The 15770-nt window shown below is 57.8% G+C and overlaps 4 protein-coding genes across 4 annotated transcripts in view; 2 read left to right on the top strand and 2 right to left on the bottom strand.

The window, feature by feature from the left end:
- Positions 1 to 1703: 1703 nt before the first annotated feature.
- Positions 1704 to 5530, bottom strand: POSPLADRAFT_1076508 (hypothetical protein; the record flags this gene model as incomplete). The annotated part of the gene is made up of 3 exons (XM_024482923.1): positions 1704 to 3308; positions 3364 to 4893; positions 5158 to 5530. 3 exons carry the CDS (start codon positions 5528 to 5530, stop codon positions 1900 to 1902), a joined length of 3312 nt encoding a protein of 1103 aa, XP_024333648.1. The 3' UTR covers positions 1704 to 1899.
- A 2760-nt stretch (positions 5531 to 8290) lies between these two features.
- Positions 8291 to 9157, top strand: POSPLADRAFT_1158569 (hypothetical protein; the record flags this gene model as incomplete). The annotated part of the gene is made up of 2 exons (XM_024487334.1): positions 8291 to 8460; positions 8515 to 9157. The coding sequence occupies 2 exons, from the start codon at positions 8291 to 8293 to the stop codon at positions 9155 to 9157; spliced, it is 813 nt and encodes a 270-aa protein (XP_024333647.1).
- Positions 9158 to 12454: 3297 nt separating this feature from the next.
- On the top strand, positions 12455 to 14511 carry POSPLADRAFT_1050489 (hypothetical protein; the record flags this gene model as incomplete). Its single annotated transcript, XM_024479994.1, has 7 exons — positions 12455 to 12567; positions 12609 to 12753; positions 12834 to 12981; positions 13062 to 13339; positions 13394 to 13444; positions 13568 to 13650; positions 13707 to 14511. 7 exons carry the CDS (start codon positions 12455 to 12457, stop codon positions 14509 to 14511), a joined length of 1623 nt encoding a protein of 540 aa, XP_024333646.1.
- A 535-nt stretch (positions 14512 to 15046) lies between these two features.
- The window catches only part of POSPLADRAFT_1174967 (hypothetical protein), a 1770-nt gene continuing 1046 nt past the window's right edge, over positions 15047 to 15770 (bottom strand). The window contains exons 2-3 of the mRNA XM_024488318.1: positions 15543 to 15749; positions 15047 to 15470 (exon numbers count right to left, since the gene is read on the bottom strand). Of these exons, the coding sequence (XP_024333645.1) occupies positions 15363 to 15470; positions 15543 to 15749 (315 nt within the window). The 3' untranslated portion in view covers positions 15047 to 15362. The remainder of the gene's footprint in view (positions 15471 to 15542; positions 15750 to 15770) is intronic.

Below are 15770 nucleotides of genomic sequence, written 5' to 3'. Positions count from 1 at the left end.
GGCCCTTTCTCAACCACACCATACACTCTACATCGCGCGAGGAGCGCCAATTGAACTGTCAGGTGATGACTCAGCCAACGAAATTGATACAACCAACCCAAGGGCATCCCCGACGGAGCCTCGGTCGCGGCGCCACCGTAATGCCGCCCAGGCTTCGCATGATTTGCATCCTATATCGTTTGATAGTTCGGAGAGCGACAACTCAGAGGCTTCTCAGCTTAGTCGTGCTCTCTCGCGTCTATCCGTGTCATCTGACTCCGTCCCTGCACCCCAGAGTACGCCGCGAATGCGTCCACCCTCGGAGACTACTCGTGAAGGGCATCACAATATCATAGTACTCTCTGATTGATGGATACTACCTCCACTGTGGCATCTGTACGTGTTCTCAGCTGTGATGATCTTAGGTTCATTTGATTGATACGTCTTCAGAATTTTGAAATGTGTGCCTCTTACGCTAGTACCAGCAATACAACTGAATCTTTTCAACATTCCTGTCTCCTCGCTACCCGAGCGTGAGGATTCGACTTCTTCTTCTGTTCACTGTGGTCAGATCCATTCAAATTGCGTGACTTGCCTGACGACGATCTCAATCTCAGAAACCCGCAGAAGGGAATCTGGGCTTATGAGATGGGACCGGTGTAAATTGCCTCTATCTCTTTACCTACTTACAGACCCTGCTAACCACCTCGGTCTGTCGCTTTGTTTAATCCACGGGTCCACTATTTCCAGATGCGGTATGCGGCATTCACAGGTGCTTCTGTGTACCTCGGGTCTGGCTAGGAACTGCCACAGTCGTAACTTCTGATAACGAATCCAGTGACTCGGTCTCTATTCGCAGGCCCTTTCGTCCCTCGCCTTGTCACTCGGTGGTCGTATGTGACTACGCCTGCTCTGCGTAGTCATGTTTCGCGGGTACTCCCGGTGAACGGAGACAACTCATCCAAGTAAGTAAGTAATCCACTAGCTATCTGCTGCCCCCATGATATCCTGCGCTCTGATGCGTCTCTACGCTCGGGTGATCCTCTCCGATCATACATTCATGTTGCTTCTTGTGCAGCGTACTAAGTCCTTCGTTTGCGACAGTGTAAAGGGCCTCGTCATGAGCACCTATCCGTACCGTCAATCATTATGCGAGTGGCACAATGGTGAAGAGTTCATTAGCATGCTGCCCGTCAGTGACTTGTCTCACGACATACTCCGTCCGCTAACAGTCTGTTACAGCCAATGACAACGGAAGAGGACCTGTTACAAGCTGACTTCGTGGACTACACATTGGGGTATACATTCGACTTTGCCCCGACACGCAGTCGGTATCAAAAGGCATCGAGGGCGGTGGCCCGATTTTTTACTGTCAGTCTTCACCCGCAATGCGAAAGGCCACTAACCAGGTGACCAGAGAACTGAAACATGACGCAGACGCTGCTGAAAGGAGTTCGACAGCGTTATAGAAAAACTGTTCAGCGGCCACCAAGGACAAGAACGTGACAAATCCGCCTTTACCCTGTAAGCCACAAAATCCAGTTTTTGTCGGAAGATGCGACTGACGAAGTGTGTGGCAAACTCGTGCAATTACTCCAGTGCCCATCTAGATGTAGTTTCTTCCATGCAGATGCTGGAGAGAAAAAACGCCTCGAGCATCGCGTAGCGTCTAGATCTGGCCAACCTTGGGCCCTACCTCACTTGAGATTGAAATGCAATGAGATGTGGTGGTACCCAAATCGGCTCTCATATCATCTATAGATCGTCAGGCACCTGCTAAGATACGGCATGGCACATATCACAAGTCGCATGCGCCCAGCGCGCAACACCCCTCGTGAACGCATATACGGCCATGATACAGAAAATGGGGACAGTCAAGAAACATAGCGAGTCATGACGGGCATGCGTAACATCTCAAAATCAAGGGTCTGTATCCATCGCAATGGCGGTAGTCATGTCGTGATCGTCAATCTGTACGTGTCTCGAGTCAGCTGCAGCACGGCTCCTCCGCCGGGCGGCACATTCACTCTGCCGGGCCCTCTTCTTCACCGCACTTTTGATGACCTCTGCGCCAGCACTCTGGCGGCCTCCCTTCACGCCACCGAGCGACTTCCTGCCGCCCATGCTAGATCGCGTGCGGGCAGCAGGCGCCACAGTGGTCGCGAGAGCCGGTTGTCCTGGGGCGCGCTGCGCTCCCATCTTCGCGATGACCCGAGAACGAGAAACTCGCGGCTTCCGCGCAACGAGCGCCTTGGGCTTTGGCGGCACTGCGAGTCTGGGAATCCGGGACGGTGTGCCCATGATAGCATTGACCGCTGCGGAAAGCGAGGGCTTGTGAGCAGGAGGAGAAGTCGGGGACGAAGGGCTCGAGAATGTCGTCGTCGTCAGTGGTTTGTCGAAAATCTTGATCAGCCGCGGCGATCGGGGGCTGTTCGTGATGATGCCAAGGGTGGTCTTCTTGGGTGACCGGGCATTGCCAGAGGGCCGCCTGCTTGGGGCAGGAGCAGGACGGGCAGTCTGCTCAGCTACCGCTGAGAGACCCGGGGGCCTTCCCGAGGTTTCCGCGCCCGCGCGGACAGTGCTCTGTCTCTTGGCCATTGAGCTCGCCGTCGGGGCCATGAGCGAAGAGGACCGCTTCTTGACCGTTGGTGCATCCGAACCAGAACCATCCACTGCATCGCTGCTCATTGTACGAGTTGAGCCTGTCGTGCCAACGCCAGTGCCGCCGGAGCCGGAAATACTGCGCTTCGCACCCATGGACGTTACCGGACCCCTCACGGCAGAGACGAGACTGCTCCTTGTTCCTAGTGATGATGCTCCCGCTATGGAGCTAGGCCGGACACTGGTGCGCGATGTCGTTGACGAGGAAGGCCTCGCAGCCACACTCGTTCTCGAGCTGGCGGCTCCGTCAGGCGGTTTGGTGCCTTTGGAGGCGCTGGAGAACGACGGGATGGGAGCGCGGACCCGTGCCATGGACTGCCGAGAGGAGCTGGTCGAGGCGGTGTTCTTGGAAGCCGTGGTCGAGTTCGATGCCTGCGACAAGCGACTCGAAGCGGTCCCCGTAGTAGTGCGGGCCGTGGTCGCTGCGCTCCTCACGCTAACATTATCAGCTCCAGTCGACTGCTTCCGCGTCGCCGCAGAGGAACCTGCAGCTGGCTTGGGCGTGGGCGCGGGTTGCGGCGCCTGTGCGGGCTTCGCGACGGGCACAGTGGAAGACGGCTGCGCAGCGGGTTTGGTGTCCTTCGACGCCCCGGCACCCATGTTCCATACATTGCGCACCAGAGACTTGGCAGATGCAAGGAACCCGAAGCGGGACGTCTTTGCCTTCCCTGAAAGAGTACGGCCAATCAGACTGAGATCCACGAGAGAACGACGAACACTAACCAGCCGGCGGCTTGCCGCCAATACTGACTCGGCCCCTGCTGCTGCGCCTCCTGGCCTTGTTGGCGTCGAGCTTGCGGCGTATAGCCTCACGCTCCTTCTGCTTCTTCAGGTCCTCGGCGTCCGGATCCGCGCCGGCCGAAGGAGCGAGCGAGACTCTCTGACCACTATGCACATCGTTGCCAGATGTCGTACGGATTCGCTTCGATGAGCGGCGGTCGCCAGGATCCTCTTCGCTGCCGTCGTCGTCGCCGTCGTTGTCGTTGTCGTTGTCGTTGTCTTCGTCGGCGCCAAACGCACCAGGCACGCCCATCTTCTTGCGCACGCCCGCACTGATAACGCGCGCACCGGCCGCGCTGCTCTTCCGCTTCGCCCCCGGTGCGGGCCCGATGCCCAGCGCGTCCGACTTGCGCTTCTTCGAGTTGGGCTGCGCCTGCGCCTGCGGTGGACGGCGCGCGGCATAGTGGTTAACAATAGAGTCCATCTTGCCGAAGGCGTCTTCGTGCGCCTTCGCGAAGCGGTCCGTGCTGCCTGTACGCTGATGGGCCCTGTCGTTGGCGCTGAACACGTCCGCGAAGGCATCTTGGACGCCGCGCGCGGGCGCCTTAGCTTCGCCGCCCTTCGCCGCACGAGCTTCGGCGACGCGGCGGTTCATCTCCTCGAGCACGGATGCCGCGGCGTCGCCGAACTCTTTGTTGGACAGACTGTGGCGCGGCAGCGGCGAGCCAAACAGGAACGGCTCCGAGCGCGGTCGAAGAGCCGGGGCGGGCTTCACAGCGTTGGCGTGGGGCGGGCGCATGGGCGAGAACATGTCCGGCGCGTCGGCGGGCTGAGGGGTCGGCTTGGAGAACAGCGGCGCAGAGACCTTCGCGGGTGTAGCGTTCGTGAAGGTGAGTATCCCGCCGGGCATGCGGGCGGCATCATCTTCGTCGCGTGCGGCATGCGGGTGCGGGTGCGGTAGTGTACCGGCAGTCATGGTGCCGCCGCCGACCATGTCCTCGAAGGGAACAAGAGGATACAGACGGCGTCCCTGTAAGGTGTTTCCAGGCGAGGCAGGCCACACGTTCGGACGGTGTCCCGGGGACGCGCCCGGGGCCGGGGAGCCCATCTCGAGATCAAAGTTGGTTTGGAACGGCGGGAGCTGTGGCGTGCCGGGGGCGTCGTGGTCGTTGCGCTGGGCAGCGGAGATGAGGCGGATGGTCGTCGTGGCGCCCTTGTTGCCCATGCTCAGCCGCGCGTTCGCCGGGGCAGGGGCGCCTGGCCGCGACGGGCTGCCCGGGACGGGGGCCGACATGGACACGTCGCCATCGGCGTTGGCGCCGGCATTCCAGTCGACAGCAGCATCGGTCCGCGGAAGCGATGGTGCTGGCGGCAGCTCGCTATACGGGACCGCGTGCTTTGTGAGTTCGTCTTGGCGGGACCCATCCCAGATTGAGGGGGGGCGTTGTTCCGAGTTGGAAGACTTGGTCGATGTCGCACGCTTAATGCCGAGAGACGTGGCAAGTGCCTTGATGGAGGTACCTACGGTCGATGCTGGAGAATAGTTAATCAGTTCGCATTCGTGAGCAGACACAATTCACAGTGTGCGGTTTTAGGAGTTTCGGGGGACATGTATGGTGATCTGTTTCGGTCACAGTACTCGGAAGATCTATGTATGCGTATATGCCTATTGTCGAGAACCATGCGGGTCTCTGTGATATTGTACAGATTATGATCACGACGAGGAATAGGAATAGACGCGCCGCAGATCGGGGGGCGAAATCAAACATGATCAGACTGCAATCTAGATTTACTCACACTTTGAGTTGCTTGTACCGAATTCCCCGGCAGTCCCCTGCGTGCGCAGGCTGCCTTTGGAGGATATCGTGCCGAGCGAGGTGCTTTCCTGTACCTCCTCTATGTCCTCCATGACGATCTCCCACTGTTCGCTGGGGCGGGGCATCTGGAAACGTGGCACGTCGACGTCGCTCGGGAACGTGAGCCCACCGATGTGCAGGGTACCGTCTTCGGACTGGGGCAGCTCCTGTGCGCGCTGCTTGAGACGTTCGATGAGCTCGGCGTTCTTGCCGGAGGCCTTGATGGAGTGTATTTTGCAGAGTTTAACCAGCTGCTCGCGTTTGAGCGAGTGCAAGGCGGGAGAGTTGAACAAGATCTGAGTGGTGGTCGACATCACGGCAACCGATGTGCCGCGGAGTTGCAAGCCAGCAAAATGTGAAGAAGCGGTGTGAAGAGAGGCGGGAAAACGAAGCGCAAGCTATTTACACGGAAACGAAATCAGCAGCAGGGGTCGTGGCGGTCGTAAGGCGGGGGCTGCGTGCGAGGAGCCGAGGCGGGGGCGCGTAGGGGGAGAAGGCGGTGGTTCAAGTTCAAAGTTGCACGCCTCTGCATCATGGCGCGTGCGGCACGTGACCGCGTTGAATGACAGCTTCTATAAATGCATTGCTTCGGCGATGTGCCGTGCCGGCGCCTTGCCCTTGGGCGCGCTCTAATACACTGCTGCGCATTCGTCAAGCGCCCGCTTTCTTGTCCTGCGACGAGGTCCCCGTAAGCTGACTTGCAGACATATCAAGCAACGCACACAACCCACTTCCTGCTAATTGCCGCGTACTTCACCTCCCGGGCTGCACCGTACAGCGCACAGTGTCCTGCTCACGGTGTGGCCCCGACGACACTCCAAGGCACAGCCCGTCATGACTCGCCTCGAGTGCTCCTAAATTGTTTAGTGCGCCTCGACCGCCAATAAACTCACTGCGATTGCATATTAAGCTCTGCAGATCATATCTTGACACCCCGTTTCAGCCCACGCCCTCTACGAGTAGGCTCCAACTCACCAGACATGCGCTTGCTCCTATCGCACAGTAAGAAGCGCCGGGATCCTCATTCCTGCCCACTTCTCGCTCGCTCTTTTTGTAAGAGCTCACGCGGGTGTCGTTTGCCTACACTTGACATTCTTCGTGCACGCTGCACCATTCCTCGCTGGCTTTGCTTATCTTGGCAGCGACAAGCGCCTGCTCCACTTCATGCTCAATGTTCTCGCAACGTATGTGCCTTGGCGCAATGTCTACAGGAAGTGCACGAGCACGACTCGATCGTCGCAACGCCAAGTCGCATACAGGTTGAACGAGCGAGACGCTACGTACCCACTCGGCTGAAGTTCAGTTGCCGCAACGCCTTCAAGCATCGGAGATGTCTCCGTTCTGCACTAGGCCCGATGAGTCTTGAAACTGAAGAGGCTAGTCGTGTACTGTCTGCGCCGCCCCCAGACACAGTGAGCATCTTGTTAAAAGGGAGTGCATATCAAAGGATGCTTTACCTAAAGTGCCGCGATCGCTTTAACCCTGGGTGACTTCGCAACCGCACAGGCGGCGGCGTCCTGGAGGACTGTCCTATTGCAGTGTCCTGCGACTGTGTTACCTCCTAGCGTTGTCGGTTTGTCTCGCTAGCTGACACGCTTGCGGCGCCGGCGCGCGATAGTGTCTCTCGATGTTCCGCTACATGTGATCAAAGAGGACCACTGTTAGCGCACAAAGCGCCCATCGTTTTGATCTGTGACTTTAAGAGGCAGCTGCCCAGTGTCAAAGGAGAAGAAGATTAGCAAAGCGTGCATTCCAGTACGCTACCAATCCGCGACAAGATGGATATTCAACCACGACGGGAAGAGCCCGTTCCCCTACGAAGACAGCTTTAGTGTCCGCGATCACGCTTTTTTGCCACGAGCCGAATTCAAGCTCTAGGCAGCTTGCCGGAGCACGTCAATCCTGATGCGGGACAGTGCCCGGACTTCTGGGATTCGCGCTCGGCTATCCAATGAGAGCACTCGATCTTTGGCGGCTGATAAGAGCGTGTGTGATCCCCAATCTTCCCGTCGCATCGATAAGCAGCCGTCTTCGAGCTGGCCTTTTCAAGGACAAGAAGAGCACGATTCAGTGTCGCGTTTCCGCGGCGATTGACGCATTGTTACCCTGTGGGTTCGCCACATAGCAGTGACAATGCATCTCACGACGAACGCTTGAGGGTTAAGGGTTGTCTGTCCCGTCACAGCAAAGCGCACTCGGGACGAAGATCGTCCCAACTCGAGCGAAAAGCGCGCAAAGCGACATACCTGAGCACCCTGTGTGGCTTCAATCACACCTATCCACGCCTGGAACACGCAGAAGGCCTGCAAGTGGCCATTGTTAGCGTTTCCACATCGTGCCCGCAATGGGCGACGATAGCCAGCCCTTCGCGACGCGTCACTACGCGCGGGGACAAGAGCAGGCTGGTGACCGCGAGGCGTGGCGCCGGGAGCCGAAGAGCGTGGGCGTGGGCCGGGCGAGGCAGCCGGGATTGGTGCGGACCCACAGAGGCAGACGAGAGCAAGCAGCAGAGTTGCCATGCAGGGCAAGTCCAGCAACGGCACGCCTACGCATGCAAACACACGCCCACCAATCATAACCTTGCCCAGAATGGCGAAAACCAATCGAGCTCCCACGCCCCTGCGCTTAGCCTGTCACGTTGCCGCCGAACCGCGCCTTCCCCGCTTCTATATAACTTTGCCCCCCCCCGGCTCTGCAGCTGGCTCTGCATCCCGACCGTCCAAGTCCGCTCCTCCGTCGACCGCAACTCTCCAGCGCACTCCAGCCTCCTCGCACACTGCGTCGTCATGGGTGTCTACAACTCGCCAGTCGTCCTCCGCAAGACCTCCAACGTGGAGAACGTCTCCGTCCGCCCCTCAGCCGCCGAGTCGTCCTCCGCCAAGGGTGCCCGCCAATCTGTCGCCGCCGCCATCATACGCGGCTCCTCGCAGCGCCGCAGGGCCCGTGCCAACGGCCCGCGAGCTCAGCGCTATGTGGCTGAGCAGGCCAAGCGTCGCAAGCTCGCCCACACGCCGCCGATCAACATCTCCTTCCCGACCCCCGTGCCCTCCTCGTCGACGTCCAAGGATGTCGAGATGAAGGACGGCACGCGCCCCACCTCGACGACGACCGTCATTCTCCCCCGCCATCTCTCGCGCCCCACCTTCAAGCCCGTGCCGCACAGCCGGGTCGCATCGATCGAGCCGCAGCTGGCGGACCTCCCGATCGAATACATCCAGGACAAGTTGGCGGAGCTGGGCCCTGAGTACGTACACCGTCCTCTTCGCGATTGGGCAACGTTCTGACCTTCTGCACACAGCATGGTGAAGGTCCTCACCAGCGTCGAGGCGTCGACCAGCACGAACACGCTCCCGCGCGAGCTCTCCATCCTCGTACAAGACCTCGCGAGCGACCTCCCTACACACATGCTCGCGGTCTATTCGCGCCAGCCGACCGGCGGCCGTCGCCGCGTCACGATGTACCCCACGCACTCGATCGTGTGGGCCGCGAACTGCGCAACGCTCCCGCCTCTCCCGTCCTCACATCCCAGCGCGCCCGACGCCTCGCCCTCCGCGCGCATCACCGTCCCCGTCGTCCCGCTCTGCCTGCCCGATCCCGCGTCCTTCCCGCACCTGTCCTCATATATCTACGCAAAGCGCGTGGACGTGCTCCTCGCCGCCCTCTTCCCCTCGGCGCCGCCCTCCAACCTGCAGGGCAAGGACGCAGCGACCGAGTTCGCGTGGGCACTCGCGCGGGAACACAACACGGCCGCGCTCGTCGACGCGATGACGAAGGTCCGCGGGTTGTGGCTCAATGTCTGCGCCCTGGGCATCTTCGACGACGGCATGTGGGTCGCCATCGATCTCGCATGGGAGGTGCTCGTCAATGCCCTCTCGATCAGCGTCGGCGCGCCCCTCGCCACCGCCTCGCAGGCGGATGCGCCTTTACGGGCGCAGTTATGAGGCGGCGTTGGGTTAGGGTCCACATTTTTATTTCGTTCTACATTTCATCGTGGCGTATAGTTATCAGCAGTGAACAGAAGGACAAAATATGTAGCATTATGACCGTTTCCCTCGGTATTACAGTATGCTCTTATGTCTAATATGTTAAGTCTAGTACTGTGTTTATACAATAGACTTTTCGAGTTATCTTTTGAAGTTCCAACGAGTCATGTGATAAGTCCAGCGCGCTTCAAACTCCCGATCAATCGCAGGTGCACGTGACAAACACAGCACTGTTTGAGCACCCTGTCAGACGCGCCTTCTCGTTTGCTGTACATGTAATGACCTGTCCTATGGCTGTTGAGATGTCGCAGTCGCTGACAAGGGAGCAGCTGTATATAACTCCGCTACCTGTAATCCGACCGTTGGTGTTAAAATTCTTAAACACTGCCCGTGGTATTTGAGTCAGGGCTCATAGAAGGGCGTAGACAGGAAGTATATTCCGGCATGGGTCCTAACCAGGATTATTGTACGTACGTTTTTCTACACTTTATAGGTAGTGTGCGGAAGTCGGGACTCGTATTTCCTGAGCCAGGTAGGCTTCGTGTCTCAGGTCCTCTTCGCTCATAAGTCGTCTCGTCCTGCTGTACTGGCTTAGCATGCATGGTCTGCTGTCCCAAACGGGACTTTAATGTCGACAATCTGGAGCCGGTAGACTGGCCGTGGCCGCTTACTCCGTGGTGGGGCCTACCACAAACGTTTCCCTTTCTCGGATACCAAACGTCCGGATCTGTCATCTGCGAAGGTTGACGAAATGCTTGCAGAAAAATGCATTCTCGTCTGCTGTACATCGTCTCTGTATGAAACGTGTGTCATCCATTTGAAAAGACTGTCTTCAGAGTTGCGGATGTGTCTCTCCTATTTGCATTAGTGTCTTGAGGTTCTCAAGCTGGGTAGATTGTGTTTGACAGCTCTGAAGGTGTACGGATAGTCACAGCCCCGTGCAGAAAGTGGCAGTAGCCCGTTGACGGTTCGGGCTGAGTCATCGAAGACAGTGGTAGGGCCTCCTGGGCGAGACCCTGCGGGAATGAACGTGAAGTACGGTATACCTGCGGCCTGGCTCGCATGAATGAGTCGTCGTTGCCAACTACGAGAATGACGCCTCTCTGTCCCTGTCTGAGCCGCGGAAAAAAAAACTGGCCACGACGTTTGGAAATTGACTCATCGACCGCCGACAGCTCTGCATGTTTTCACATGTATGTGCTCATGATCGCCGCGCCTAGGCACACCTTCTCCTGAGCGCGTGTATCGACGTTCGGCCACCACAGCCCACGCGCTAGGGGAGAAGACCACCTCATAATTACGTCGGGCGTCCACGCAGGCTGTCGTGGGCAATGGTGTGCGGCTTCCATCCAGGTCAGTTTCAGATCTCGTATGTATCGAAACCATATCCACAGTGGTGGCCACAGACGCTCGGCGATGGTCTGTGGGCCTATTATGCTCCAAGTGGCAAGGCGAATACACGCAGTCCAGCCAGGTACGCACGGCAACTCAGGCGGTGAGGCCCAGTCAAAATCGCATCTGAGCAGATCCAGGAGAATCGTGGTGTATCTGAGCAATTGACGTGATGTCAGAATTTCCGATAGACCACGTTATACCCCGCTGTACCTCCAAATTCTGGACTGAAACCGAGGGGCACATCGAAGCACATCGGGGCAGAATGAAGCTATATGAATATTCTCGCTACGCTCCGATTGTTTATATACGCTCCAATTGTTCATATACACTCCTTTATTCATATACACTCCGTTTGTTTATATACACGTCATTGTCCTTAGACGACCTACTGACCACACGCAGAGACACTCCATCGCTCACTCTCAACCTGACCATTGCTTCTCATCTTCGCCTCCATCAGCATCTCAGGATTGCTGATGTTACAGCTGGCGCTGCACAGAAGACGTGGCCGTGTTTGTGTACGAATGACAGACCTATCAGGTGTAGTACAGCAAGCAGGGTCAGCTATATCAGACAAGGGGGACTCGCAACAAGTAGACGCACTGATGAGCATTCCTGCCCCACCAGGGCTCTAGTACTGGGAGAGGAGACTGGAGTATGTGAGTACGAACTAGATGCCTCCAATACAAGGGATGGAGGTGGAAAGCATACTGATCTCGAAAATGGGGTCACTATATGCGCAGTCAAACTTGCTGATAATGACTCACCTGAAAGGAATGACATTTCACGACTATGCAATCGTGTCAGTCAAGATGTCCGTGTACATCATATAAAAGTTCACCGCGCGCCCGCATGACACCGCGACATCACATCAGGATCAGCGCGACATTATCGCATTCCTGGCATTCCCAAACCGCACTATATTTGAACCTCTTCGGTTAGCCCAATTACCGTAGTGAATGATGATGACTCACTGCACTACCACACGCTGTATGCTAGTTGTTTCTCGATGCGAGCTTCAGCCGATATTTCCATCTTACTGAAGCTCGTAAGCGCTTCCTAATTTCCCCTTGTAATGTACATACGCTTACCTCCTGTAGAGTGACGGGACACTGTTAGATACAACGTCACTCGTTCCCCGTCAAGACACATCTGGCCTATTATATGCGATCTACTCACATGGCTGCCGTGACGAAGAGGATATTGTAGGGGGCTCGTCGGGTGTAGATGCAAGGTGAGTTGTCCTTAATGCTTACTACAGGTCTTACAAGTAGAGGGATAGGATTCTGCCGAGTCTGTGCTTGACTGTGGTAGCAAGAGAGAGAAGAATGTAGGATGCGACGCGCGGCCAGGGGACGCAGTCACATGATTGAACCTAGTTTTGTGCACAGAGACAAGGTGTGCGGCGTATATAGGTGACATGATTAGAGCTTACAAGACAAATTGCTGTGTCAAGTGGGACTTTGAAGTGCACGAAGTGTTTGCATCATGCAACACCGGCGTGTGATCAGACAAAAATAGCCTCTCGATCAATTTCCGAGTCGATGTACACCGTCTGGCTCAGTTGGATTAGATCCGCCTCTTTTTCCCCCGTTCTGCTCAGACGCATTTTTCACTGGCGGTGAGGTGCATAATAGTCAACGATCGTTGTGCGACCCTTACACCGGTGAAGACGAGTTGGGAAGTTGGCCGGGGCGACCCTGCAGCTGCCGCCGATCATCCGGATTCGAAGCACTTGTATATGATCGATCAGAGCCCGCCCGTCCGCGGCCGCACGGCGTCGCAGGGCCGCCGATATGCGCTGAGATCCTGGGCGGAGCGTTAGAGTTGTATGAACGGCGCTGGGTGGCCGCGCACATCATGTCTGGGCTTTCTGGACAAGGCCATGTGGAGTTAGGGATATTCTATTCGGCGGTGGCCATAAAGGGCACAAGGATTCTATCAGAGCGCCTTCTCTGGGCGCGAAGAACGAGGTACGTTCTCTCACTTACGTGACGCGAACTTTATTCTGTAGATTTCACGGCCAATGGGAATCTCCGTCAAGGCAAGGATGCCACAGTGGTGGTACAAAGATGCAAGCGCAGTCCTCTCACACCGTTCGATTGGTCATCACTCTGTGGACGAGGCCAGAATCATCGAACCTTAGTGGCCAAGAAGCGGTAGGCGGCGGCTATAGGTGGCTTATAGATGCCAGCCTGAGGCCAACAAGTCGACGTTTTGGATTTTGGATTAATAATAGCTTGATCACGGAGATCCGAGTCGCAGCATCTTCGCTGACCACAGCCTGCCGGTACCATCGATTCCAATGATTAACACAGCAGATGCAGAGATGACACCATTGCGCTCGGGAATCAAGGTGGATGGCAGACACCAACATGCAGGGCAGGGTCAGGCGAGCGCTAGCCAGACGTAGTGTCAGCGGTAGATGGCTAATAGTAAGGTTCACCCCGCGTTCGAAGTTTTCCAGGTCTTCTCCGCGTCCTTCGGCTAACGCCAGCCATGCCAGCGCGCGTCGAAGGGAAATTAGCCTTAAAGCCGCTGAGTTTGACGTTCTGCTGCCGCGGCTGCGGTTCTCTCGCCACTCCTAACCGCCGGGCAAGGCCAGGGACTCATCCCGCGTACGTACGTTTGTTCGTTCGTACGCCCACGACGCTGTTCGTTGCGGCAAGGGACAGGCTGGGGCAGGGTATGCTAGAACTCAGCCTTACCTGTCACATCGCTTCCCTGACACCGCTACGCTGGACAGTAAGTGCTGCTGCCAACTAATCTCCTCAAGCCACTGAGGACCCTCTGACGTAGACACGGCCTGTCCGCAAGGACATTCGGCCTGTCTCAGGTCCGTCCATCGGCGTGAGTTGTACGCTTATGTACCGCCCCTCGCGTCGTCAAAGGTCGCGGTCACCAAATCTACCTCTTCGCGCGCTACGTCCGCCACCATGGACCCCAGCCCCAGTCACTTCTCGCCACCCACAGGATGCACAGGGCGCCAACGCGAGCGCCAGCAGATCCCCCGCGCCCCAAGCTGTGTTCAAGAAGCCCTTTGATGACCCATATGAGTAGGTCGTCCACGATCCGCTGCACTTCGCTGGTCCTGCTCATGAGCGATGCGCAGGGCCCTATGCCGCGAATACAATGTTGCGCCGACGAACGTCACGTTGCAGCCCGACGGCGCTGTTCCCCCAGCAATCGACATGCCTGTCCTCCGCGATGCACACATGCCCACGCACACCCTCGTTATCCTCAACACCAGCGCTCCCAGCAGCCCCCTCGCTCCTTCCTTCTCAGCGCCACCGAGCGCGCTCCTCGCTCCTTCCCCCCACACCGTCGCTATACCCATCAACGCAGACCTATTCGCAGAACGCTTCGCGAAAGACCTCACCTCGCTGGCCCCGGACCGCTCGCCAACGGGCTCGACGCTGCCCGTCCCGACCTGGAGTGAACGTGCGCACTCACAGACTGTCACGCTCCCGACGATCCCCCTGCCCGCCCCGCACCCGCCCTCCGTCCCCTTGCTCCTCCTCTATGGCCTCGGCCTGCACTTGTACGCAGACCCGCAGGCCCCCCGCGGCAGGTCCCCTGGCGGCAGACGACGCAGCGGCGGCCCGGACGCGCGCACGATGACGAGCACGAGCACGCTCGCCGCGTACCTGCTGCCCACGCGCGTCATCGAGGAGTTCCCCTCCGCCGCGGCGATGGCGGACGTCATGGCGCGCTGGTGCACGGAGCTCGAGATGCAGTTCTACACGAAGTTCAACCAGGGGCTGTGGGCGAACGTGCTCGCGCTCGCCCCCGCGGACGCCGTGCTCGTGGACCTGGTGCGCACCGCATGGAACGTCACCGCAGAGGCGAGACGCATACGCGAGCGGCTGCGTCTCGCCGCGGCGGCAGTCGCGAGTGTGCCAGTGCTTAGCGACTAACACGATCGCGCCGGCGACGTAAAGCACACGGCGTCGATGTCCGACGCGACACGGACGCACCGACAAGTATCATATGTCCCATATCTGACCTGGACCTCTAGTATCTACTGTACCGCCGCGCCCTTGCTGTAATGCTCTACGCTGTAATCCGACGTTCCAGTCAATATGTCCGCACGCCCCAGCTCCAAGTAGTCGTATACCCTGCACGCTCTCGTAACGCCGTTGATCACCTACCATGCCGCGCTCGCCCTCTCGGGGATTGGCCCTGCTACGCTGGCAGTTTCAGATTCATGCTTTGCGTTAAATGGCATGATTAGCTGGTTGATATGTCAACGATGTGTCATGAGTGTGTCCGACGACATGCTGCAGCTCTCCCTTGGCAACGTACTTCCTAGAAAAGGTAATATGTGCACGGTCGATCAAACATACCGTCGGTACCGCATCAAAGCGGCTTCGAGGAAGCAGCCACCGTGCGCGGTGACGATGTCGTGAAGTGCGTACAATATATATGGTATGTATCTACGATGTCCTGGTGGGCGCGCGCGCGCTCTAAACGTCAGTGAGATAAATTAAGAGAAACTGCCATAGTGGGGAAACTATCTGTCCTAGGGTCAGGGAAGCATGTTGTTTCTGAGAGCTGAAACAGTTTGTAAAAATTACTACATCGGCCCTAGGACGCTCCTGCGGTTGCCCAAAAAATACACGTTTACCCGCTCTAGGGGAGTCATGATGACCCAAGGACGGGTGCCCCAATCAGGATGCGTGTCATTCGGCGTCGGGTGAGGATAGAAGTTCTTCAGCGTTTCGGACAAGCGTATATCTGGAACGCTCTGGAGTTTCCCGCGTCCCAATCAGAGGAAGCGTCCTGGCTGCAGGTTCTTCAGGTTCGCGCACTTGATTTTTCCCTCCATCACTAGCTCCGCTACTGCTTTCGCGGTGCCCGGCGCGTTGCATATGCCCTGCAAAAATCCCCAGTCAGAAAACACGTCTGTGGCGGCCAGCAGCGGTGCCGGTAATGCAAGGATACCAACCCAGCACGTATGCCCCGTCGCAATCACCAGGCCTTTCGCGATGGAAGTGGCCTCGCCCACGATCGGCCCCCCACCGGTGCTCACCACAGGCAGGAAGCACGCCTGCCGCTTGTCCACCGCCCCGTCCCTCAGCTCGGCCGAAATGCTCGCGACGTGCTCGTGGATGCTCTCGCACGCGCCCTGGTCGACCTCGACATCGTCCACCGTCTCCGGCACGCGCGGAGCTGT

Source organism: Postia placenta, assembly GCF_002117355.1.
Source record: "Postia placenta MAD-698-R-SB12 unplaced genomic scaffold POSPLAscaffold_21, whole genome shotgun sequence".
In the NCBI taxonomy this organism is placed as follows: Eukaryota; Fungi; Basidiomycota; class Agaricomycetes; order Polyporales; family Adustoporiaceae; genus Rhodonia; species Rhodonia placenta.
This window is presented reverse-complemented; position numbering and strand designations above follow the sequence as displayed.